Source organism: Tamandua tetradactyla, chromosome 3, assembly GCF_023851605.1.
Source record: "Tamandua tetradactyla isolate mTamTet1 chromosome 3, mTamTet1.pri, whole genome shotgun sequence".
Classification (NCBI taxonomy): Eukaryota; Metazoa; Chordata; class Mammalia; order Pilosa; family Myrmecophagidae; genus Tamandua; species Tamandua tetradactyla.
The window spans coordinates 175,409,959-175,437,270 of NC_135329.1; the positions used below are offsets into that span (position 1 = coordinate 175,409,959).

Consider the following 27,312-nt stretch of genomic DNA (forward strand, 5'->3'; position numbering starts at 1 on the left):
TTCTCTGGCTTTGGTATTAGGGTGATGTTGGCTTCATAGAATGATTTAGGTAGCTTTCCCTCCTCTTCAAATTTTGAAGAGTTTGAGTAGATTGGTACTAATTCTTTCCTGAATGCTTGACAGAATTCACATGTGTAGCCAGCCACCTGGTCCTGTACTTTTCTTTTGTGGGAGCTTTTTTTTTTTTTTTTTTTTTTTTTTTTTTTTTTTTTTTAAAGACAGAGAGAAGGAAGGAAGGATAGAAGGAAGGAAGGAAGGAAGAAAGGGAAACATCTTTAAACATTTTCTGGTTTTATTGTATTCTGTTTCTCCGTTTTTTGTTACATGGGCTGGGGCCGGGAATCGAACCGAGGTCCTCCGGCATAGCAGGCAAGCACTTTGCCCGCTGAGCCACCGCGGCCCACCCTTGTGGGAGCTTTTTGATGACTGATTCAATCTCTACTTGTGATTTGTTTGTTGAGGCCTTCTATTTCTTCTAGAGTCAACGTTGGCTGTTCATGCCTTTCTAGGAAGCTGTCCGTTTCATCTATGTTGTCTAGTTTATCAGCATATAGCTGCTCATAGTATCTTTTCATTACCACCTTTATTTTTGTGGGTTGGTGGTTATGTCCCCTCTTCCATTTCTGATTTTATTTATTTGCATCCTCTTTTTTTTTTCTTCTCAGACTGCCTAAGGGACCATTGATTTTATTGATTTTCTCAAAGAACCATCTTCTGGTTTTGCTTATTTTCTCTATTTTTTCGTAGTCTCAATTTCATTTACTTCTGCTCTAATCTTCATTCTTTCTTTCTTTTTGTTTGCTTTGGGGTTAGTCTGCTGCTCTTTCTCTAGTTCTTCCAGGAAAACTGTTAATTCCTCAATTTTTGTTTTCTTCTTTTTTTAATATAGGCATTTAAGGCAATAAATTTCCCTCTCAGCACCGCCTTTGTTCCATCCCATAAATTTTTGTATGTTGTATTTTCAATTTTTTTGCCTCGAGATATTTTCTGATTTGTCTCGTAATTTCTTCCTTGACCCACTGGTTGTTTATGACTGTGTTGTTTAGCCTCCATATATCTGTGAATTTCTGGTCTTCTGCCTGTTATTGACTTTCAACTTCATTCCACTGTGATCTGAGAAAGGGTTTTGTATGGTTTCAAACTTTTTAAATTTATTGAGGTTTGCTTTGTGACCCAGCATATCTATCCTTGAGAATGATCCATGAACACTTGAGAAAAATGCGTATACTGCTGTTGTGGGGTATAACGTTCTGTAAATGTCTGTTAAGTCTAGTTCATTTATTATATTATTCAAAATGCTTCCTTATTTATCCTGTCTAGATGTTCTATCCAGTGATCACAGCAGGGAATTGAAGACTCCAACTATTATGGTAAGGGTATCTACTTCTCTCTCCATTGCTGTCAGTATTTGCTTCATGTATTTTGGATCACTAGGGCTCGGTGCATAAATATTTATGATTGCTACGTCTTCTTGTTGAATTGTTCCTTTTATTAATACATACTGTCTTACTTTGTCCCTTCTTTTGTTACATTTTAAGTCCAACTTGTCGGACATTAGTATAGCTACTTCTATACTACTCTATACTACTCAAAAAAGCTACTCTTTTCTGATTGTTGTTTGTATGAAGTACCTTGTTTCCAACCTTTTGCTTTCAACCTATTTTTTCCTTGGGTCTAAAGTGAGGCTCCTGTAGACAGCATATAGATGGGTCCTGATTTTTAATCGATTCTGCCAGTCTTTTTTTTTTTTTTGCTCTGTTTACATATTTTATTAAGTTTTACTAACACATTCTCATATTACAAAGGCAATTTAGTGGAAGAGCATTCCCTTTGACACTGGAATCATTTGAAATAACACCAACAGATCTATATGTTAAAAAAAATTCTCAACTGGATAAAAAACAAAACAAAAAAGACAAACAAAAAAGTCTTTCCTTTCTTATAGGTGGACATTGAAGTGGACCTAATTTGGTTTTCTTTTAAAAAACCTCCAAAGAAAAAGCAGTTTAAAGTCTAATTAAGATGTATAAAAATTTTATTTCCTAGGCTACTGGTCTCAATACAAAAATTTTCTGCTGTATTGATACAGTTTATTCCCTGTCTGCTTCTTCTCTTGCTTTTTTCACTGTTCCAGCTGCACCATTTTCATTATGTTCAGCATCACTATCAAACTTAAGTTTTCTTGCCCCGAGACTATACATTTCCTTTAACAGATCCAACCTGGGCAGCTTTACTTCCCTTTCCTCTTCCTTTGGCTTCCATTTGTTTAGGGATTCTTGTTGATTTTCTGTATTCTTTTTTAATGTGTCTTTCTCCACCTCTCCTTCTAGTACTTGCCATGTCACACCTTTGTTCCTTAATTGTAGGTTACCATTATTTGCATCTTTGGCTTTATCCAGTGCTTCTTTAGCTTTTTCTTTAAATAGAATTATTCCCTCTCTTTCTCCTCTGACAAAGTCTATCCATTTCACCACGACTTGAGAAAAGGATGTGCAAATCTCTATAGGTCTGATAATCTAAGTCATCTGAAAATTTCAGCAAGCATCCAATCTTTTCTTCTAGAGATTTCATTTCAGCATCCTCTGCCAACTTCTGCTTTTCTTCTTGCTCTTATTTAGCTCGTAATTTAGCTTCCACTTCATCTTGCTTTCTTTCTTGCAAAGTAATATTCCTTGAAAAGTATTAGCAGGTCTGTGTCTTTGTATTTCTGTCTAGAGGTCTCCACAAACTTCTTAGCAGATTCAATACTATCAAACACTGCAAATATTGATCCCTCAAATGCTTCATGCAATGTTCTTCTCATCTGAATACTTAGTACTTGACCTTTACCTTCCAGCCATTCTTCTATCATCAAGGGTTGCATCAGTTGGGAAGCCTTTAATACAAACAGATCCTTTTTTTGCATCATTTCTATACTCGTCAGTCACTTCAGTTTACTTGGAGATCTTCTGAGTTTAGTTTAATTTTCACTTATTTCCATGAGTTTTGTCTTAGATTTGCTCAATGCTTCTACTATTACATTGCAGTCTTCTGTAAGATGATTTAACCTACTGAATTTTATCATTATCTCCAAAGGTATCCAGCCTTTGTCCAGTTTGAGCTGTTTCTTTAAAAATTTGTTCCATGGCAAATTAAAGCTGCCAAAATAATACTCAATTTGATGACAGATTTTGGCTGCTAGAGCAGCCATTTTTTCATTATCACCATTTTTGGCCATTGTGGTAACCTTTAGGGTCCTGGTGTCACAGAGCTGCACCATGCACTAGCAGTGATAGCCTGGACTTTAACACCTCTGCCTGGCCTAATGCGCTTAAACAAGGTGGGCGTTGTCATGGTCAGGTTCATGTGTCAACCTGGCCAGGTGGTGGTGACTGGTTATCTGGTCAGGCAAGCACAGGCCTGTCTGTTGCTATGAGGACATTTCATGAACTTAAATCATGATTTCATTGACTACATCCACAACTGACTGCATTTATAATCAGCTAAGGGGAGTGTCTTTGCAATGTGTGGCAGCTAATCTAATCACCGGAAGGCTTTTAAGGATTCAGAAGAGAAAGTCACTCTTCCTGCTTCAGGGAGTGAGCCTCTTCTGTAGCGTTTGTCCTGACCTTTCTTTAGAGTTGTCAGCTTCACAGCCTGCCCCACAGATTTTGGACTCTTTCATTCCCACAGCTGTCCAGCCAGCCTCTCTTGAAAGCTCTTTGAGGAACTTCCTCAGTTACCAGCTTGCAGCTTGCCCTACAGACCTGGGACCCTTACATTCCTATGGTTGCCCAACCAGCCTCTCCTGAGAGTTCTGTGAGGACCTTCATCGGAGTTACCAGCTTGTGGCCTGCCCCACAGACCCTGGACTCTACATTCCCATGGTTACAGAAAATCCTTTTATAAATTTTATATCTATGGATATCTCCTGCTGATTGTTTCTCTAGAGAACCCTAGCTAATACAGGGGTTGACCCAGCAGCCTGTGTGGCACAAGTGGGCCCAGTCTATGTCTTTTGATTGGGGAGTTTAATACATTAACAGTTATTACTGTAAAGGCAGTACTTTCTTCCACCATTCTGTCTTTTGGATTTTAGATGTTATAAACTTTTTTCTCTTTTTACCTTTACTGATAGTCTTCATTTCTACATTCTTCTCCAGACCTCTCTCTCTTTCCTCCTATCTACCTGTAGTGCTCCCTTTAGTATTTCTTGTGGAATCAGTTTCTTAGTCACAAATTCTCTCAGTGACTGTTTGTCTGAAAATATTCTGATCGCCCTCTTATTTTAGAAGGACAGTTTTTCTGGGTATAGAATTCTTGGTTGGCAGTTTTTCTTTTTCAGAATCTTAAATATACCCTACCAGTGCCTTCTTGCCTCCATGGTTTCTGCTGACAGATTCACATATAATCTTATTGGGCTCACCTTGTATGTGATGGATTGCTTTTCTCTTGCTGCTTTCAACATTTTCTCGTTCTCTTTGACATCTGACAATCTGGTTATTAAGTGTCTTGGAGCAGGTCTATTTGGATCTATTCTGTTTGGGGCATGCTGCACTTCCTGGATCCATAATTTTATGTCCTTCATGAGATAGGATTTTTTCAATGATAATTTCCTCCATTAGTCTTTCTGTTACTTTCCCCTTCTTGGACACCCAGAATACGTATATTCATGCGCTCCACATTGTCATTCGATTCCCTGAGACCCTGCTCATATTTTTTTATTCTTTTCCCTATATTTTCTCTTGGGTGTCAGATTTCAGATATCCTGCTCCCTAGTTCAATAATCCTCTCTTCTGCCTCTTCAAATCTATTGTTGTAGGTCTCCATTAATTTTTTCATCTTTTCTATTGTGCCTTTCTGAGATTTATCTTTTCAAACTTGAAAATTCTTTATGTTCATCCAATGTCTTCTTTATATCCGCCCTCAACTCACTGGGATTTGAATTTTGATGAGATTTTCCATGTCTGTTCAGACATACTGAATTAGTTGTTTCAACTCCTGTACCTCATTTGACTGTTGGTTTGTTCCTCTGACTGAGGGATATCTGTTTTTCCTAGTGTGACTCATTATTTTTCCTGGCACCTAGGCATTTGATTCCCTTAATTAGCTTATTCTGGAGATTGTTTTCACTCTTTTACGTAGGGTTTTCTTGTTGGGCGGCTTTGTTCTCTATCTGTTCTTTGGCATTCAGTTCAACTTATTCTAGACTTCTAGCACTGGTTAACTGATCATATTTTTTCAGTTCTTGTTTTTCTGATGCTTGTCCTGCCATTATGAAGCCTTTTTCTTTTTTGAGGAAGGTCTCCTCAGACATGATTAGTCCCAGTTAGACTTTCCCAGAGCAGACTGGCCCCAGACCGGCCCATGTATCAGGAAAAGAGAGCAGTTAGTACCAAGTTTCCCTGTAAGTGAGACCCAGCAGGTTGACTTTCCAATGAAGCCTCTAAACTCTATTTTTCCTATTCTGGCCAGCATGTGGTACTTGTCTACTTGCAGCTTCCTACCAGTGTAAAGTTGTGCAGTGCCTTTAATTTCAGCACCCTTTCCCTACCAGGCTGAGGTAGTAGGCAGGCTTTGATTGCTTCTGTTTTCTATCCCCTGGAGCCCATATTCCCTGAATTCCCCACCTCCCTTTCCTTGCGGAAGATACAGCCTTTAGGGAATAGTCCACCTATTTACTTTGCCTCTCTGACATGCCTTAATCATACCCTTGCCTGGGGCAGTTTGGATCCTGAGAGTATTTGCAGTTGTATCTAATGAGCTGTCAAGAAAAGAAAAGAAAAAGCTTTTTCAGAGCCCTATACCTGCTCTCAAGGTTTGCCAAATAAGAGCTAGAGTTGGTACATGGCTCTATGTGCTGCCTTTTTCTTGGGGTCCAGTATTTTGTGCTGTCCAACTAAAAAAGCCTCCACCCCTCCCCTGTCAGCCCTGCCCCTTCTCTGCAGGGGTGAAAATTCTTGGTTCCTTAGTGTTTACTCCAGGTTTATCTGTGCTCGGGGCCTGTTTTCAGAAGTCAGAATTTGTTAATTAATTCAATTCCAGGCTATTTACTAGCTGCTCTGGGGGACTAACTAAATTCCACAACTCACTATACCGCCATCTTGGCCTGAGGGCATAGACTTAAATCTCTCAAGCTAACCTGCTCACAGGGAGATCACTCATTGAGAGTATAAAGGTTAAGTGTTATGCTCACTTAAACAGTGAGCATGTTTAACTTACTCCACACCCTGCCCTTTTTTCAAGAAGGTATAGCTGAATTTATGTATGTTTAAAGCACATGGTGTAATGCTACTTACTGCCTACAAAACCACTTTTAACTCGGCTCTCATTTTTATCTTTCAATCTTAAAATAGGTCCAAGATTCCCAAGACAGTCTCCACAAGTGCACTGGCTTCTTTTTCCTTCATCTCTTTGATCTTCTATGTTATTTACTAGGGTTTCTAAATCATTCCTTGAAACTATTTCTCCCTTTGTGTTCCATGACATTATCCCAATCCACTACTGTTTATAGTTATTCCATCTCTTCTTCACAGTCTTTATCCTCTCCAACATTCTACTCACAGAAATGTCTAAGGTTTACACTAAAAAAAAAATACCAGTTCAAATCAACCAAAAGCCATATAAGTAAAATTTAACACAGAGATCAATTTTGGTTTAAAATTAAAAAAAATACCCTATCTGCTTTCATATAACTATTAACGTATATATAAAGGAAATAAGGAGAAGGGAAGAAAGAGAAAGTACTAAACAGGGAAAGGAAAACAGTTATCTGCAAATGCACAGATAGGCAAAGACCAAAATACCTCTTGGGTGACCCAAACTCAATGTGTCTAAGAATTCCCTATTCTACTTCATAGTACTTAAATTCTATCCACCAACACAAGTTCAGAAATACCAGGATCATCATTGAATCCAGTTGCCTCACCCTCTTTTCCCATTTCTGACTACATCTCTAATCCATCACCTCATCCCACCCCCAACAGCTACTACTTTTGTTCTGGCTTTCACATATCTGTCTGGACTCTAACAGTAGTCAGTTCACAATGTTAGCATGAACTTTCCAAGACACATATCTGATCAGGTAACATCCCTGAAATCATCCAATGATTTCTCACCTCATCCATGGATGGAATTTAAATTTCTTTGCCTGATATGTAAGTCCTCATTATCCAGCCCGTAATACTTGTCTAGTCTTATCTTTACTACAGTTCATTTTGCATTTGTGATCCAGTCATACAAGTCATCCATGACTTGTAGTTACCTGAATGGATCATGCCTTTTTCCCTATTTGAATAACTCACCCCTCTGTCATCCTGATGAACTCCTATACATCCAGAATTGATATCACCATCTTTCAAGAATTCCTTGATTTACCCCAAGAGGATCCCTTTCTACTTTGAACAATGACTGTAGCTTGTACATAACTCTATGGAGGTAGGGTAGTAGTGGTTAAGGGCACAGGCTTTAGATTCAAATAGTCTTAGGATCTAAATCTGGCTTTACCATCTATCTGTGATTATGGACAAATTAATTAACCTCTCTTAAGCTTCATCTCTGCAGTCTCTCACAGGGTTGTTTGCAAAGGTTAATGAGAATATATAACGTACAAAGTACAGCACTTGGTATACTGTCTATAACACATCTGTTACACTTAAGTTTCTTTTTTTATCTCTTTATAGTATGACAAAATCTTCAACAATTTGTGAGGAACTGTCTTAATCATTTGGGTATCCTCACTTCCACGGTAGGTGGTCAATAAATGTCTGCAGAATGAATCATTATCAAAGAGTAACAACCCCATGATGTAGACTTTAAATTACTGCTCAGAAATGATTTAAAACAGAACTGCTTTTTATAAATATTGGCAAATGGATATCACTGCTTGACCCTTACTCAAACATCTCCTTTGTGAATTCATCCTTTGTTGCCTACCTTTTCCTTCTAAGTTGAGGAATATCTGTATCTCCTGTCCTAGTTCTGTCTTCAATAGAGACTGGCCCTCCCATCCCTATGGCCAACCAATCACTGCACTGTTTCCTACTAACCCTGGTCTTTAAGAATCCTTCTCAATGTAATGCTTCTAGTAGCCATCTGCAATCAATGAGTTGTCACTCAAGAGGAACGCCATAAGGAAATTCCTACTCTACACAGATATGTCACCACTATGTCGCTATGTCCAAAATAAAAATTTTCTTTCAGTGAAACCTTCCTTTTTGATTTCCCCACACCTGTTAAAAGTGGGAATTTTTTTCAGTTGATTTGTCTATAATATATTCCTTTGTGCTGTCATTTCTTCAGTCTTTTTTACAATTAAAATTAATGCTTTTTATTCCATATCTAAATCTCTTGTTTAGAGTCAAAATGAAATACTGTTATGAGGTAACTCCTAATTTCCTTATTCCAACACGTTATAAATCAGTGTTATTCAAATTATTGTCCACAGACTGGTAACAGCCCATAAACTGTTACTGATCAAAATGAGATGAGTTTAGAAATTAATAAACATTTAAAAATTTTTATAGTTATTCAATATTGCTGTGACATCCAAATTAATGAAGATATCTCACTAAACCCAAGACCAGTTTGATGGCTGTCAAAATCATGGGAGAGTAACATGCGGCTGAAGTTGCATATTAGCTAAGTACATTACAATATGGGGTATTTCAAGGTTCATGTGTCAACTGCAATCCAAATGTATATTCATATGGAATCCTTTCCAGTCACCAAAAATATTTCAATTTAACTATAATTTTAAAGGATATATGGGTGAACTGGTTTCTGATGAAGGATTAAAAATGAATTTTGAAAAAATATCATTTGCTTCATTTGACTGAAAGTTAAAAATGAATGTGCTGACATTGCTAAAAATGTCTATTCTTGTCAGTATACCTCCATAAGACTGCTGTTTCTTCTGTGTTATTAAAATACAGAAGATGTTTAGGCACCTAAGAAAAAGTTCATTTGTGAAATTTAAAACTTTAAACACAGATATACAAAGTGTTTCCTCAAATGTGTGTATAAGCACTTAATACAGTGAATCACTATTTAATACATAATTTTTTTGTTCAGTTGCAATTGTGTATGACAAAGTTACTAATAGTGATTCTTAATGCCAAACGTTGGCAAACTATGATCTGTGGGACAAATCCCAGGTTGCCATCTATTTATCTATTTTTATTTTATTAGAGAAGTTGTAAGTTTACAGAAAAATCATGAACAATGTATAGAGTGCCCATATACCATCTCTCGCACACACAGTTTTCCCTGTTATTTAGATCGTCCATTAGTGTGGTACTTTTGTTACATTTGATGAAGCAATATTATAACTATATTATTAATTATGGTCTACATTAGGGTTCATTGTTTGTGTTGTAGTTTTATGGTTTTTTTCAAAAACTTTTATTCTAGTAAAATAAATACAAGCAAAAATTTAGTTTTAGAAGTTTAACCACCTTCGAATATACAATTCAGTGGTATTAATTACATTATAGTGTAGTGCCACAATCACCACGTACCATTAGCAAAACTTCCCTATAACCCCAAACAGAAACTGTACCAATTAAGCATAAAGTTTCCATTCCCCACCCTCATCCTGGTCCCTGGTAACTTGTATTCTAGTTTCTATGAATTTGCAAATTCTATTGCATATCAGTGAGGTCATATAGTATTTGTCCTTTTGTGACTAGCTTATTTCATTCAACAAGATGTCTTCAAGCTCCATCCATGTTGTAGATACATCCATCTATCAGAACCTCATTCTTTTTATATCCATTCTAGGTATATACCACATTTTGTTTATTCAGTTTTCTGTTGATGAACACATGGGTTTCTTCTATCTTTTGGCAACTGTTAATAATGCCACTATGAACAACAGTGTAAAAATATGTTTGAATTCCTGATTTCAATTTTTTTTGGCAAATACCTAGAAGTGGGATCCCCAGGTCATACGATAATTTTATACTTAACTTCCTGAGGAATTGCCAAGCTGTCTTTCATAGCAGCTGAACCATTTTACATTTTTACCAACAATGAACAAGTATTTCTATTTCTGTACTCCTGCCCAACACTTCTTTTCTTTTTTTTAATTAGCAGTCATTCTGGTGGTTGTGAAATGGTACCTCATTGTGTTTTAACTTGCATTTCCCTAATGAGGTTGAGCATTTCTTCAAGTGTTTTTTGGCCATTTTATATATGGAGAAGTGTGTATTCAAATCTTTTGCCTGTTTTTTTTTTGTCTTTTTATCATTGGGTTGTACTATCTCTTTATATATCCTGGATTAAACCCTTATCAGGTATATGGTCTCCAAATATTTCTACCATTCATGATAAAGTCCTTTGATGTACAAAAGTTTTAAATTTTGATGAAGTCCCATTCATCTATTTTTTCTTTTGTTGCTCACAGCCACTTTAAAGTAAAGTTTTATTGGAACAGAGCCACACCATTTATTTACACATTGTCTGTGGCTGCCTTCATGTTCCAATAGCAGAGCTGAGTAGTCACAACAGAGACCATCTAGCATGTTACAGAAAAGATTTGCTGACCCCTTCTCTACATTGTCTATATGCCCACCTTCAATAAAATGTGAACAACTTGGTTAATTCTTTTATTGCTTATGTTATTTTGCTCTGATGTTACTGAAATAAAGTTACATGGCTATTGCTTTAATAATAAAGAAATTAGGGTTTATATATTGCATGGCTTCATTTTTTTAGTAATTAATTAATTTGCATTGTATTTTACACAAGAACGGTCTGCAACATATTGGAGAATTTGAAATAAAAATTCCTCTTTGCCTACTAATAGCTTCTCATCAGGCTATTATCCAGTCCTATCTAACCAATCTATTTTAAATGATTTCCCTATATGCATTTCTTTCTCCAATCTGGTCGAACTCTTCACTGTCTTATAAGATAACTAAGAAAAGAATGAAAAAAAAACCTAATGAAAGTATGTTTGATAATGTAATTTGAAATAACAAGCTCTCATCATTCTTTTAAGTAATGCAATGGAATGCATTGTAGGGAATGTGGTTAGTTACATACATCTTCTTAGAAAAAGTGATACTGATTATACAAATCAGAAAGGAACATACCTAGTTTAGTCATCTTTTCAGAGTGTTTTCTGTTCTGAAAAGAATAAACTTTATTGCTACCATCTGCAGCAGAGCCATTTTCCAAGGATTCTGAAAGAGAACAAAATAAGCATTTAGGAGAACTGGGCAATTTAACAGAAAAAAAAGTATAACTAAAAATAAAAACTTAAGATTTGTAACCCTTAATGCCCTGCATAAAGGTCTGTTTTAATAATACATAGTTACACATCAAATATTTTTAAATACATAATATAATGAAGAAAACAAGACATAATAGCAGAGAACGACGCCAAGAACTTAGAGGGACTGTATTAGAGTTATGTTGGTAGCTGCTTAGGTCAGCTTCACTGCACCAAGATGAAGCCAAATTTTCAGTTCAGTTGACACAGACTTAACCTTATTTCATGGTCTCAAACTTAACCAGAGGTGGTCACGTATGTTTTTTAAAAATTGGTCCCAACATACAAATTAGTGGAGTAAAAGACTACTCAAAGTTGTTGGGAAAACTGGCTTTGGGGAAGATAAAATTCATTCTCTACCTTTCACTTCACGTAAAATTAAGAAAGAAAAAAGCTATTAAGCCTCCCTAGAAAAAAAAATTGGAGAATAAATTTATGACCTAGGAGTAGAGATGGATTTCTTAAATACAAAAATCCATACATTAAAATGAAATGCAAAACAAAACAAAAAGTACTCATATCATGGTTGATGGGGATTTGGAAAAATGGGAGTCTCCTACACTGTCTGTGGATTTTGAAGAATCCAGTGCATATGTGCAGGAAAATTTGTACAGACGATGTTTATTGTTGAATCATTTACAATAGCGAAAAACTGAAAACAAACATAAATGTCCATCGATCAGGAAACTGGGAAATAAAATGCGGTACACACATAAATACTGTATAAGTTAAATACAAATAAATAAGGTCTCTCTATATATCAATATATGGATCTAAACATATAAGGTAAAGTGAAAAAAGTTACAGAATGATACATAATTACATTGTTTATATATTTTTAAACTCAGACAAAAGTATGCAAAAATTCAAAAAAACAAAAACAACAACCTAGACTAGAGGTATGAATTCAATTCATGATAGCAGTTGCCCCTGGGGAAAGAAGACAAAAGGGATTTTATTAGTTAATTCCTTTCTTGAAGCAAACATTCAAAATATAACTATTAATTGAGGATATGATTTAGATAGCTGTTATACGACAGAAGCTCTCTTAATATACCTTGACTTAATTGACATTTTCCAATTATCTCCTTAAATAGCAACTGTTACCTATAATATATTGAACATTCATAGCTAGTAGCCTACTTTATAGAATAATAGTTCTCAAAGTGTGGTCTGGGGATCTTTCAGTGTTTCCAAGGTCAAATTTAATTTCATAAGGTCAAATAACATCTTAATATGATTTTCACTTTGTCTCTAAAGTGTGTACAGTAAGACATTCCAGAGACTATGTGACATGAGATGATGTCATTACCATGTTAGCAAACAGAATGTTTTGTTAAACAGATATGAAAATCCAGCTGTCTGCTATTAAGCCAGACATTAAACAGATTTACAAAAATGTACAGCAATGCCCTCTTCACTACATTTTTAAATTTTGGAAACAGCTGCTTTTTATTGGAAAAAAAATGCAACTTATGTAACATACTGGATTTATTATTACTATTTTTAAATAAATTATTAAATATTCTAAAAATTTTTCAACTGTAATTTCTAATAAAAATCAACAGATATAACTTACATTAACAAAAGGTCTCTGTGCCCTGCAATATTTCTTAAAAATATAAAGAAACCTAGAGAATAAAATGTTTTCAGAACTAAAGGAGAAATGTTCCTTTAGTATATCTGTATAGTAGCTCCCACCAGCTAATTATTTATGCTAGAGTCCACTGCAATTGTTCTTAAGCATGTCTATGCCAATGGGGTTAAAAAGTTCTTAAAATCATATGTTTGATATATACAGAAGAATACATGCATCACACATATGTCATAAAGCAAACAACAAACTATGTACCCACATCCAACTAAGAACCACATCATTAACAATACTACTTGCCTACTTGGGTCCACCTTCCTGTTCCCTCTCCCCTGTCTTTCCCTAAAAGTAACTGCTTTCTTGAATTTATTTCTTGCTTTTAAAAAGTTTCACCATAAATGTTTGTAACACTGAAAAGTGTTGTCTACTTCTGCTTCTTTTTGATGTGTGTGAAAAAATAATACCATTGTATATGTAGTAACCTTTGATTCGCTTTTCTCACTATTATGTCTAAATTTTACCCACATTCTTTCATATAGTTGTAGTTCATCTACTTTCACTGCTCTGTAATGTCCCACTGCAGAAATATATCATAATTAACCCATTCTCCTATTAACAGACATTTTAGTTTGCAATTCTTGCTATTACAAGTAGTATTAAATGAATATCTTAAATTGTTTCAGGTTCAATGCACACGTGCAAGATTTTTCTTCTTCTTTTTTTTTACATGGGTAGGCACTGGGAATCAAATCCGGGTCCTCTGGCACGGCAGGCAAGTGTCCTTGCCTGCTGAGCCACCGTGGCCCGCCCCATGTGCAAGATTTTTATCTAGGGTATTTACGTAGTGGACTTACTGAGACATAGGGTCTGTGAAAGTTCAAAGTTAGAAAATAGTGACAAGCTTTTCCAAAATCAATGTTCACTTTTCTTATTGTTTAAGAGTTCCCATTAATCCTTGCAGTTGCACTATAGTTTCTTAATCTTTGTTGATCTAATGGGTATAAAATGAATCTCATGGGGAGAGATGTCTTATTCTGCATTTCCCCACTCACTATTGGGCAGACCTCAGAACAGTAATATATCAATAACTCAAAAATATCTTTATATCCGAGTTTCACAGAACTCTATTATCATAGGTTTCCTGAAATAAAAACATATGACATCACAATAAATTGTAATTCTGTAAAATCTTGGAACCAACACAGGACCAAGATTTCTTTCAGGGATAGATTTTAAAAATTTGGATAAATAGACTATATCATCAACAGGCAACTGTACCTAAACCCTGTTTCAAACTAGCTTTACGTAGATTTTGGCAAGAGTCTGAGACTATGTAGTTTTGTTCAGCAAATATCAAAAGTTAAGTTTGCTCAGGGTAACAGACCCCTTGTGATACAGGAGTCTGACAAAAATACTTGCCTAAACAACAGTCTATCATTCTTCACACTGAAGTAAGCTGTGAGAACACACATCAAAATCCTCCTTCAATGATTCCATAATACATAGCTTTCGCAATGTGACTGTGTGATTGTGAAAACCTTGTGTCTGATGCTCCTTTTATCTACCTTCTCAACAGACATGTAAAACATACAGATTAAAAATAAATAATAGGGGGAACAAATGTCAAAATAAATTTAGTAGATTGAAATGGTAGTGATCAATGAAAGGGAGGGGTAAGGGGTATGGTATGTATGAATTTTTTTGTTTCCTTTTTACTTCTTTTCCTGAATTGATACAAATGTTCTAAGAAATGATCATGATGATGAATATACAACTATGTGATGATACTGTGAATTATTGATTATATATGTAGAATGGAATAATCATATGGTAAGAATGTTTGTGTTTGCTGCTATGCTTAAAAAAAATTAAAAAAAAAAATTCTCTTTCAGCTTTGGTGTTTCCCCAGTACACACCACAGATACAGTTACTAGTTATTTTTACTTTAAACAGTGGTTACCTTTGGAAAGTAGATTGAGGGCTCCTTTCATTGTTTTTCTACTCTCTATACTTGAATGGGATATATTGTTTAAAAGATCTTTTTTAATACAATGAGCACTTCTTACAAAATAAAATAAAATTTAAATAACACCTCTACCTGTACCCCCACCCCCTCAAAAAACTAGAGGCAAAACTGACTCTTCAGGAAGATATACTATGATATAAAAAGGGTGTGACCAGCATAAACTTTAGGAAGGGATATGCATCATATATGTCAAAATTCTTAACAATGTTTATATCATGTGGAAAGCAACTCTCCCTCTTTCAAGTTTCTGAAGGAACTTATAATGGTTGTACATAAAGATTTAGTATAAGATATAGCAAAAGATTAGAAATAACTTATATGTCCAACAATAGGGGATAGGTCAAATTATGGTATTTCCATATTATGGAAAAATCTCTATAGCAAATAAAAGTACTGTAAAAGAATATTTAACAACATAATATGTATACATTATTATTATTTTTGCTATTATCATTATTATTATTTTTTACAAGGGCAGGCTCCAGGAATCGAACCCGGGTCTCTGGCTTGGCAGGTGAGAATTTTTGCCACTGAGCCATCATCGCACTGCCCATATACAATACATTATTAAGTACAAAAGCATAACACAATATCCTATTTAACAAATAAACACAATTATATAAGCTTATGTATGTGCAAACAGAGGATATATATCAAAACATTTAAGTTTCATGTTCTCTAAAGCATACATTCCCATAGAGATGATATTGTTTCCAATGGGGCAAACAATGGCTCTTTGGCAAAAGGTGGGTGAAAAAAACTTAGATATTAAAATAGTCTATGGGCCTCCAACTGGTCATAGTACATAAACAGATATACAGTATATTTGTGATATTAAAAATTTCATGGACCTCCCCCTACATGCGACATGACCTCCAGGGGTGAGTCTCACTGGAGACGTGAGAGATGACTCCCAGAGATGAATCCAGACCTGGTTCTGTGGGATCAACAATTACATCCTGACCAAAAGGGGGAAAAGAAGCATAATTAATAAGGTATCAGTGGCAGAGAGAGTTCAAATAGAGTTGAGAGGCTACAATGGAGGTCACTCTTATACAAGCTTCAGGTAGATCTTGCTGCTTATCATTATCTGCCAACTCCCAATCAGGACCATTCCAGCCAATCCTAAAGAACACCTAGGGCAATATGTAAGATTCCACAAGGGTTCCAGGCACTACAGTAACGTTCCAGAAACCTACAATCTCCAAATGGGTCCCTGGTCCAGATAAGTCCTGACACCTAGCCCAGCCTCTCAGAATATCAGATAGTTCTACCTTCCTAACCCGTATTAGTGGCACACTCTTACAATAAAAAAAAATTTAGAATTGCCATAGCCCAAAACAACTCCAAAGAGAGGTATACAAAGATCAAAGGTGATGATGGAATTATACATAGAAGACAGGACTTAACAAATGAATATGAATGCTGAATCATTACACTGATATCTCTTTTAGTCTTCAGTATTTTAGAGCATCTAAAAGTAAAAACCTAAAATTGAGAAAGTGTAACCCATGTCAAAGTCTGAAATATGTTCTACAACTAATTGTGGTGCTGTGCTTTGAAATGTATAGCTTTTTTATGTATGTATGCTTCACAAAAAAAGAAGGAAAAAAGTCGATTGTGACAATTAAAAAAACATTTAAGCCCTCTAGCCTTCTATATTCTGGAGCAACTAGAAGGAAAAATATGAGAGGATTGTATTGTAGCCCATGATAAACTCTGGGATCTGTCCTATAACCACTTGTTGAAGAGTGCTTTGAAAACTATTGCTTTTTTATTTCTTTGCTTTGTATATATGTTATACTGTACAATACAAAAAGTTAAAAAAGAAAAAAAGAAAAAAAATTTCATGGAAGGGGGCAATTAAGAGAAAAATGTCTAAAAAGGCTCCTTAGAGGACAATAATGAGAAAAGGTTGAGAAACACTACTCTAAAACATAGCTTCCCAAACAATGGGCAGAAACAAAAGTTATGGGTTTTACAAGTGTGCTGAGACACTGAACCACCCACTTTCCCCTCCTTGGGCTTTTGAGGATGCCAATCAGAGTGTTTAGAGGACACAGGATTAAGCACCCCTGGAGCATTTGTCCTTAATCTGGAGCATCCTCCTCCTTTTATTTCAGTGTGACTCTCAAAATCATCATTTGTTGTTGGTATTTTTATGTGAAAAAGTTTGCCCAATAATACTACGGCAAAACAATACTATCTCAGAGTTTCTACAACACATATGTATTACTTTTATAAAAAACAATTTTTAAGAAAAAAAAGTTTCTCTTTAAGAATATTGTTTTCAATCTCTTCTTACGTATAGCAGAACAAGTAATCCAGAACTCAAATTCTATTCAGAATATTTTCTAAAAATGTTAACTGCCTAGTTGTGGACATTTTTAAGAGAATCTACCCTATCTCAAGCCTATTTAGGGGCAGCAGTTACCTTTCTGTATCATATAACCCTGCCCTCATCAAAGTCAGTGAACTAAGGAGTAGGCACAGATAACCCAATGTGATTCATCTATGGGCTTTCCAATAATAGGTCACTTCTATATTTCATCTTCATTAAAAAGATGAGCTGAATACACTATGTGATGCCACTGATTGCACACCATACATGGAATGCTTGTATGTTAAGAATGTTCATGTTTGTATGTTGTTTTGGTTTGATAATACAAAATAAATTAAATAATTAAAAAAAAAAAAAGATGAGCTGAACTAAATCTACTCTTGAGAATCTGGAACTAAGGAACTGATAAACCAAGTGATTTAACACTGATAACCAAACAAGAAGCACTGTGACTTAAGGAGAGGGGACAGGTCAGGAGGGGCCATGACAGCCATTTATAAAACAAGTATGAGAGAGTAAAAAACATACATGAGAGTTAGGTAGCATAGAGAAAACAGAGCAGACGCAAGAGAACATGAGGGAGATCAGGAGACCCATGACAGTAAAGTCTCTCAGTTTTTAGTATCATCTCAATTCTAACACCCAACATATGCCCAGCAATACTGATTTCTTTTCTTGACCTATATTTTTTTAAGCCAAGGTGAGTGGATCTGTGCTCCCTGTACTCTTAAGAACCATTACTAAATATATATAGCCATGACTAAAATATAATTGCAAACCAACAAATAATTGTAAATCAAGTATAATCTGGGCGTAATCTAGTTTAGGCATAAAAAAACAAAAACACCACCAGCATGCATAGGTTTGAAACAAGACACAACACTACTTCTGGAACATTCCTTCCAACTATTTCTGTAAAGAACATCAAGGTAACAAAGAAGTGGCTTGCTTTATGGAGTTATTTTTAAATTAGTTAAAATACAAATACCTTACAAAATAACTTTTAGAGTACTTGCCCTGTAGAGTTCTTCTTTCTAAAAATAATTAAAGATAGGGCTGGTTGTTTGTTAAAAACTGCAGAGGAAAAACCTGAAAAAAAATGCTTTTCTGATTAAAAACGTAGTAACACAGCACATCAATGCCTTTCTACCCAGATTATTCTTGTGTTTCCTGCAAAACAGTATTTGCTACTAGCAGAAATATGAACATATACCCCCACCCCCAAATACCTTGAACATCTCTTCCCAAGACTTTCACATAGTTCTGATCTTTTAAGATTTCTTGGTCATCATCTTCCAAGTCATATTCTGGCTTCTTCATTATTTTTTTTGCGTTGATCAAAAGCTGAGCTCGCTCCTTTCTGAATTTAGCTCCTATAATTACACCCAAAGAATTAGAACATGACAGGTACAAATTCTTTTAAACATTACAATTAAATAAGTAGAAAATTATACTACTTATACTGTCATTACTTAAAAGCTGGAAAAAATTCTATCAGTGTTTTCTGTCTCATTAGAAGTACTGACTATGCTTACACAGTTTATGCAATTAAGTTTAAAAAAAATGCTTTTAAAGTATACATAAAGTAAAAATAACCACACATTTTAATCACATGGGTTATTATCATTTACCACTACTGCTGAGCATTTCATATTACATGAGGCTTTGTTACATTTAATTTTTCAATTAAAAGTTTAAGGAAGCAAACTAAAAATTACAGCAGTTTTTATTCACAATCTTATTAGATTAAATACATTATGCTACATTTTCAAAATAGAAAGAATGCTAACATTTTAAAAAGTGCATAATTCATAAACATTATATAAACATTTCTTAGATCATATAATTACTCAGTACCTCCTTCTCTATCAAGAATGTGATTAAGAACATCATCATCTCCCACGAATTGAACCTCCAGCATCTTGCCTTCTTTTAATTCCAGTTTACTCATCACTGCCAATCTAAACAAAAGCAAAAAATCACTCAAAAGTGATAAAGAATTCATACCAACCTGTCAAATGAATTACCATTAACATGAAGAATACATGTATTTGTACAACACTTCAAAAACTCTTTTTTAAGCAAGAAAGATAGATATAGTATGCATTACTGTATTATGTTTTTGATTATACGTGACTCAATTTCTAATCTGAAAAAAGAAGGGAGAAGAGATACCTGAGATTTGGGCAGAGCCAAATTCAATCAAGATAATTAAAATATAATCTCAGAAAAACAATTCTGATTATAAAGAAAGATGTAATGCATATACAGAACAATCACATTAGCAGAAAGAATTAAGAGGAGCTTAGAAAAGGGAGGCCAAACAAAGACTATTGATTTGGTGGATTTTATTATGTGTTCACTATTATTTTATTTTATTGTCTGCTCACTAAGAGATATAATCCATTGGGTGTTAGCCTGTGATACTTCACTGGTACACTAAGTCTGGATCAACTATACCTCAAGCATCTCCCTTTCTCTGCACACGTACCAAACAAATTTACAATTACCAATGTGGCCAGCTAAATATCTTCATAACTGTGCCAGTTTGAAAGGATGTATGTACCATAGAAAAGCCATGTTTTAATCCTAATCCCATTTTGTAAAGGCAGCTGTTTCTTCTAATCCCTATTCAGTACTGTATGTTTGAAACTTTAATTAGATCATCTCCCTGAAGGTGTGACTTAAACAAGAGTGGCTGTTAAACTGGATTAGGTAGAGATGTGGCTCTACCCATTTCAGGTGGGTCTTGATTACTTTATGGAATCCTATAAAATAGGAAACATTTTGGAGAAAGGAGGAGATTCAGAGAGAGCAGAGAAAGACGACAGAATGCCACAGAACAACACAGCCACAAGAAGCAGAGAGTCCAGGAGCCAGTAACCTTTGGGGATGAAGAAGGAAAATGCTTTCCGGGGAGCTTCATGAAACAGGAAGCCAGGAGAGAAAGCTAGCAGATGAAGCTGTGTTCTCCACGTGCCTTTCCAGATGAGAGAGAAACCCTGAACTTCATCGGTCTTCTTGAATCAAGGTATCTTTCCCTTGATGCCTTAAATGGGACGTTTCTATAGACTTGTTTTAATTGGGACATTTTTCTTGGCCTTAGAACTGTAAACTAACAACTTATTAAATTCCCCTTTTTAAAAGCCTTTCCATTCCTGGTATATAGCATTCCAGCAGCTAGCAAACTAGAACAGTAACTAAATAGTAAACAGGAATCTTTCCAATATTTCACAGTCAGTTCTTCACTAAAGAAACTACAGAGTTTAGTTAGCAAGCAAAAGCTTGATCAATTCTGAGGACTGACCAAATTTAGTTTCAGAATTTACAAAATTAATGACCTGAAACTAATTAATATGATTCAAACTAGGAGTCAATCAGTTATAAACTGATTTAAATATAAACCCCAAAAGTGTCCCCTGTGATTTTTTTCCTCTACCTCTTATAAACCCTCTTTTTGTCTTTTCTCCTGACTAGATGAACTGCATCCCTCATGAGACAGCTGCATGCATGCAGATAACTAATTAAAGCTTGCCAAGTTTTCTTTTCACAACTATCACGCTGAAATGACTTGTTTCAGTTTTCATTTACCTGCAAAGTTATTACACATTCTGCAGCTGGAAAATACAGGTACTGTCTTCTGCAAATCAAAGAAGAACTCAGTCAGGGTCAGCTAACGAAACAAAAGCACAAGGGAAAAACCAAGAAATCCATGAGTCTTTAAAAAAAAAGAATGGAAAGGTAAATTTAAACCTTTTAAAAGCAGAGGTAAATTAGTAAATTATGATGGCATAGTAAAGAGCATAACTGTCATTACCATTTTAGCCATGAAACTTTATAGACTAAGAAGATCAGTATATTAGACTGGTGGGAAAAGGCCAAAATTTAAGTACTTAACTATGTACTAGACAGTTTTGAGTACCCTATGTGTATTCTCATTTAATTCTCACAAGAATTCTACAAAGTTTATACTCTTATATAAAGATAGTACTTATAATTTATATGGCCACTGCCAGTAAAAGCACATGCTTCAGGGCCATTTTTCTAGTCATAATATAGCTTCCTATTACAGGAAATCCTGATATATCAGAGAAAAAGTTTAATGCAGCTACATGTTATTTGTATAAATAAACTAACAAATTCTTTGAAGGGCTGTTTGTCAGGTACTATATCAGGCACTTAGGCATTTTCACATTTACCAACTCATAAAATACAGATTTTTTTGAGGGGGGATTTTATATATATTATATACATGATTTCCACAATTATGGATGAGTAAACTGAATTAGATATTAAATTACTTATCGAAATTTACATGGTTAGGAAGTGTGTTAGGGCCGAGGTTTGACTGATTGCAAAGCCCCTGACTTTATTATACCACACACCTCTCCTGGCCATTAACTAAAAGTCTGCTATTCCAAACAATTGTTTTGACTTCTGGAAACTAATCATAATATGTCCAATCATTTTCCCACATGGCAGGAAATAACCAAAGACCTCTATGGTTTCCCATAAATTCCCTGAGAATTAGGTTAAACATACCTAGTTCTATGAATCTATACAGATTCATAATCTACTGTATTTTTATTTAAACACTGCAGTGTTCGACAAAGGATTTGAGGCAGTGACAATGAAGAAATGCAATAAAACAAATGATAAACTATAATACTGATAGGGAATCTGGGCCAGAGAAAAAACAATGAAAAGAAGAAAATAAAAATCGTACAAGGATTTTTGTCTCTGAGCTTCCTGGGACTCAAAGGAAAATGGAGTAAAGGTCAGTTACATAATTCTCTTTAAGAAAAGCTTAGTAGTTCCTTCCTTGTGTGTGTGTTGGGGGTGAGGTGAGGTTTTGAAGGAAAATTTTAAAGCAAATATTCTAGGCAGTTAAATAATGGTCCTAGGCAGTTTTCTTTTAATAACAATTACCTGGACAGAGGTAACCTAACCCCGTCTTGTTTGTACCTGAATGCATGTATATGTACATTTTCTTATCTAAATGTTAAGGCATTATATTAAACAGTACAGAATCACCAAACTGAAGAAATTTCTACCATCATCAATAGTTCCTGAAAAACACTACCCAACAACAACAAATGCAAATATTAAGTAACCATTTTACTGTCTTGGGAGTTTTCTGAGTTAGGGGGAAAAAATGAATACGCAAGTACAAGATAGTATAGTAGCACCAAGTGAATGGTAGCAGCAAAACATACTCCTTTGGGAGCAAAAGATTTACTACATTAAAAAATATATGTATAGGGCCACGGTGGCTCAGCAGACAGGGTTCTCACCTGCCACGCGGGGGGACCCGGGTTCGTTTCCCAGTGCCTGTCCATGTATATATACTTAAAAAGAAGATGATGCAGACTAGTGGTTAAGCAACAATTTTAACATCAGATAAACCCGGTTCTAATCTCAATTCCACACCTTACAGCTGTGTGATCTTGAACGGAGTTGTGATGATTAAATGAGATCATGTGCCTGGAATAGGAAAGTGCTTAATAAAACGTTTGTTATTATTGGTATTTTTGCTTTAAAATTCAATTTAATCACATATGTTGTACTTCTCTATATCTTGTTCAATATCTAATAACAGAAAATGCGTTCAATAAATAACTGAATTGTGTCCATTTACCGTGTCCAATAACTGAATTTAAGGTTTAGGACTATGCTAGTTTCCTCAGGTTGCAATTTACCTCAGGGATGTTATAACGGTTCCATTAAGAAATTTTAGTCTAATTTGATTTCAACTGTAAAATGAAAAGCAATGCATCAACATCTTTTTAATTTGAAAAATAAAAGCTCTGCCAAAAGATCCTGTTTTATCAACATTTTACAACCATGCATCGCCCAAAAGTGACCGTTCGGTTAGCAGCATTCATTTGGGGCTTCCAGGCTGGGAAGACATAAAAAAATTCTTGCTACAAGTGATAGTTCTGGGATATATGGTCTCTTCCTCCTCATCCTTCATCGTACCCGCTCCTCTCACAGGGCGCTTGCTTACTTTGGTTACAGATTTTCATGTATTCTCCTTTCACAAGCAGGAGACTGCTTAAACCCGGCAACAGGTACCTTGTTATTGGGGGTCCTTTGCACGTAAGGCAAGACAGTTGGAGAGGCAAGACAGAAGAACTAACAGCTTTCTCAGAGGGGACCTCTCACCGCAACAAGTACATAGGGAGACTTGGGCGTGGGCCTCCCGCAGCTCAGCAGCCAGTTGCGCTCCGCTGGGGACCTCGAAGTGGTAGGGGCCGGGCGGCAACCTCGGGAGGGGGGAGCAAGAGGTGCAACGGCCCTACCCCGGCTGCCGAAAATAAGCCCGAAGATGAACGCCACGGACCCGGGTGCCCAAAACGGCCGCTGAGGCTGGGAGCACCTGGACTCACCTCAGGAGCCAAGGGTTAGGAGAAGAGGGAGACAGACTGCCCGGCAGCCCCGCAAAACAACTCGTTGGATGTTGCCAAACTGTGGCGTCTCGGCATGGAAAAAGCGACAGCCCCAGCAGGACGAGCTGAGAAACTCAGAAGGGCCCCGGAGGCGGGCGGGGAATGGGAAGTCCAACCTGCAGCACACCGAATCTCCCGCCCTGCCCAAGGGGCGGTGCCCCGAGCAGCCAGTAAAAAGCGGAGACTGCCGAGAGCGACGGCTCTGTCGACCAGTTGGAGTGTTCCAGTTGACGCTGTTCGTGAAACCTGGGGAAAACGAATCCGCAGGCGCAGGACTCTGGGCCTTTCCTTGCCTATTTCCGTTTCCGGGGAAGGAGTGTTGGTTGTATCTGAGACTATTTGAAAAGTGTAGTCGGCTGAGTGATGGCTCTGTCTTGAGGCAATCGTAGAAATGTTAATTGGCTTCCTAAACATCTTGCTTTTTTCTTTGAAGAAAAAGAAATGGGGACGGATTCACGGTTTGTTTTTTAAACTTTTCATTTGGTGTGAAGGTAGGATCGCGTGCATCTGAAGGATTTGGGATAGAGGGAAGAGACCGCTATCCCTATATAAAAAGAAAATTAGAGCCATTGAACAGACAGAAGAAATAGTTGCAGAAAGAGTTAATGAGGAAGAAAAGGAAAGAACCTTGCTGGGATGCCTTTTTAGCCACTTACAAAATACTGTCTCCTTTGAATTCATTCGTACATTTAGAAAAAAAAAGTCCCCTGCCTATGGGGTGTTGAGGATACAATTTTGAGCAAGACAAATGAGATTTCTGCCCTCACAGTATATCCTATAGGGGAAGAAAGATATTCAACGCACAACACTGAGAAAAATACTATGATATGGAAAGTGACCTGTTCATTGGAGCATGTGGCAGGAGTATCTAATTAAAGGCCAGGAGACAGGAACAATTTCCGTCGAGAAAGCAATGTTTAAACTGAAACTTCAGGCGTGAGTTTCAGTTAACCCCGGCAAAGAGAAGGGGGAAATCTTTCCACGTAGAAGGCCCAAGTTAACATAGGTGCTTAAAGTGCAGAGGGAAGTACCAACAGTTGCATCCTTTATTATGAAGTATTAGTCTGGCCCTGAAGATACTGGTTAAATCTGTATTGAGAGGTCACACTAGATCAAGGAGGTAGAGGTGGAATTGTGAGAGATTCACAAAAAGATGGAATCATACCATTTTGGAAGCTGTTTAGTTAATCCAGGAAAGAAAAAGAAATGGTGTAAGCCTGGATACCTCAGTATTCCTGGATAACTGAACATTTGGATTAGCAGGAGTTAAAACAATAAGAGACATAATTTTCTATACGTTGGAAATAAAGAATTTAGGGAGAGAAGCAAAAGAATATAACTTAACAATTAACAGTGAACTACTTGAAGAGTTCTTAAAAATTTGGAAATCAAAGAATCATGAATAAAATACTCAATTACTGTACTCTTTATGTTTCTGTGAGGTAAGCTTTCTTCCATCTCCCCTCAAATTTGCAATAAAGCCTGCTACAGAGTCAAAGTCCTCAGTCTGAGTGGTATTTTTGCTTTTTATGGCATATGTGTGGAAAAGAAAGGGAAGGGGCTGAACTTCACATTTGAATCAATACCAGATGGATATAAACAGTCATTCCATGCAGAATAGAGATAAAAAATTTAAAGAGAGCTAGGGAGTTGAAACCAGAGGGGATGATAAAATGGGAAATCCCCTAGGCAGTCACAGAAATCTTAGATAGAGCATTAGGCTTTACATAGCAGAGGATTTTATGTAAATTTCATGTACATCTTAAGGGGTAGAATCACCAGCAGCTAATTGGGTTATGGTTTGAAATTCAGGGCTTGGCTATAAAAGTCTACAATTTGGTTAGACGTAGTTAATTAAACAATCTCTTAAAATGTCAATAAAATGATGGAATTGAATTTAAGCATCAATATAATTCAAAGAACAGGAAAGGAGTTAAAATTTTGTAAGATATGTAATAAATGATTAGACAAAACAAAGTAGGCTGAAATCCAAATGGGGAGGGGAAGGCCAGTTAAGAATCAAGCCTAATCTTGTCACAGAACTCAAGATAGTTCCAGGAATTAGTGTATATGAACCTCTGAAGTCAGAAGAGCACTATGGGGTTGAGAACTGGAGAACTGGTTGGAAGTCTGAAGCAAGAAACAATTAGATCCCATACTAAGCTATTTGTATATAACCCTGGTTGTTCCCAGAAACTTTGGGTATTTATGTGATACCTGAGACTCAGAGTTAGAGCATTGAAGCTATTAAAGTCAGCATTACCCCATTCAGCAACTTAAAAAAGCTGAAAAAGCGATCAGACTTTGTGCAGACATATAAATGAGGCTGATCTGGATAGGACTAAGGAAATTGTAAATACTGGGTAAAGAATGATATGGACCATATTTTCAAACTTCAATCTCTGTGCGAGACCAAAGGAAGAGATGTTTATTTGGTGTCAAATTTATATTTTGGGTAGCACATTATCTGACTTAACTTCTATGGTCAGGTTACTTGAACACCATATTTGCATGGAATCTTAAATAGGGAGTGAGATCTTATTGGTTTATACAGGTTATTATGATGCCTCGATATATCGCAGAGTAATTTGGGCAGAAAATAAAAAAAGTATTTTTAAAGTCCCCTTGGGTGACTAGCAACAAAGGAGGAAATATTCAACTTCCCCATCTGGGGAGTTCCTGATATTCTTGCAAGCAGTGGGACAACAAATTCAATAGTCTGAACCCTCAATCTTGGGGCTTGCCCCTGTGAGTTTTATTCCTGCAAAGAAGCTAGGCTTATTGATAATCATGCCCAAGAATCACCCCCAGAGAACGTCTTATTGCTCAGATGTGGCCGTGGCCTCTCTCTCTAAACCACTTCAGCAAGTACCCTCCCTACGACTCCCAGGGGTGGAAATCTCCCTGGCAACATGGGACCTGATTCCTGGGGATGAGCTGGGACACAGCACCATGGGAATGAGAAATCCTTCTTGACCAAAAGGGGGAAGAGAGAGATGAGACAAAGTCTCAGTGGCTGAGAGATTTCAAACAGAGCTGAGGCTATCCTGGAGGTTATTCTTACACATAATATAGATAACCCTTTTTAGTTTATGGTGTATTGGAGTGGCTAGAGGAAAGTACCTGAAACTGTTGAACTGTGTTCCAGTAGCCATGATTCTTGTAGAAGACTATATAACTATATAGCTTTTACAATGTGACTGTGTGATTGTGAAAACCTTGTGTCTGACGCTCCTTTTATCCAGGGTATGGAGAGATAATTTTTTTTTTTTAAGAAAGGATAGTAAATAAATAAATAATAGAGATAAAGGGTAAAAACTGGGTAGATGAAATACTGTGGGTCAATGAGAGGGAGGGGTAAGGAGCATGGGATGCATGAATTGTTTTATTTTTTTTCTTTTTCTGGAGTGATGTAGGTGTTCTAAAAAAGATCAGGTGAATAATACACAAGTATATGATGATACTGTGAGCCACTGATTGTATAATATAGTTGGACTGTGTGGATATTTCTCAATAAAATTATTTTATAAAAAAGAAAGAAAGAAAGAAACAATTAGATCACTGATCTCCTATCCTACTTAGTGGAAGACCATGAGTTTACAGGTTGAACCAAAGAGGTTCTAAATGTGCTTAATGCTCAGGGATACA

General features: G+C 36.2%; 1 protein-coding gene and 1 pseudogene across 7 annotated transcripts in view; both read right to left on the reverse strand.

The window, feature by feature from the left end:
* Nucleotides 1–23,824, reverse strand: part of ORC2 (origin recognition complex subunit 2) — a 63,187-nt gene extending 39,363 nt beyond the window's left edge. For 2 of the 7 annotated variants that reach the window (XR_013172992.1, XR_013172991.1), the window contains exons 1-5: nucleotides 23,605–23,824; nucleotides 20,807–20,888; nucleotides 19,073–19,176; nucleotides 18,445–18,588; nucleotides 11,076–11,165 (exon numbers count right to left, since the gene is read on the reverse strand). Coding sequence is in view for 5 of the 7 variants with exons in the window: in XM_077154641.1 (XP_077010756.1) it covers nucleotides 11,076–11,165; nucleotides 18,445–18,588; nucleotides 19,073–19,166 (328 nt within the window). In the remaining 2 variants the exon portion in view is untranslated. Of the gene's footprint in view, nucleotides 1–11,075; nucleotides 11,166–12,397; nucleotides 12,676–13,148; nucleotides 13,484–18,444; nucleotides 18,589–19,072; nucleotides 19,177–20,806; nucleotides 20,889–23,604 lie in introns of those variants that run through there. The other 5 variants (XM_077154641.1, XM_077154640.1, XM_077154639.1 and 2 more) reach the window with 5 other exon arrangements.
* On the reverse strand, nucleotides 1,739–11,056 carry LOC143677951 (lupus La protein homolog pseudogene; annotated as a pseudogene).
* Nucleotides 23,825–27,312: the final 3,488 nt, after the last annotated feature.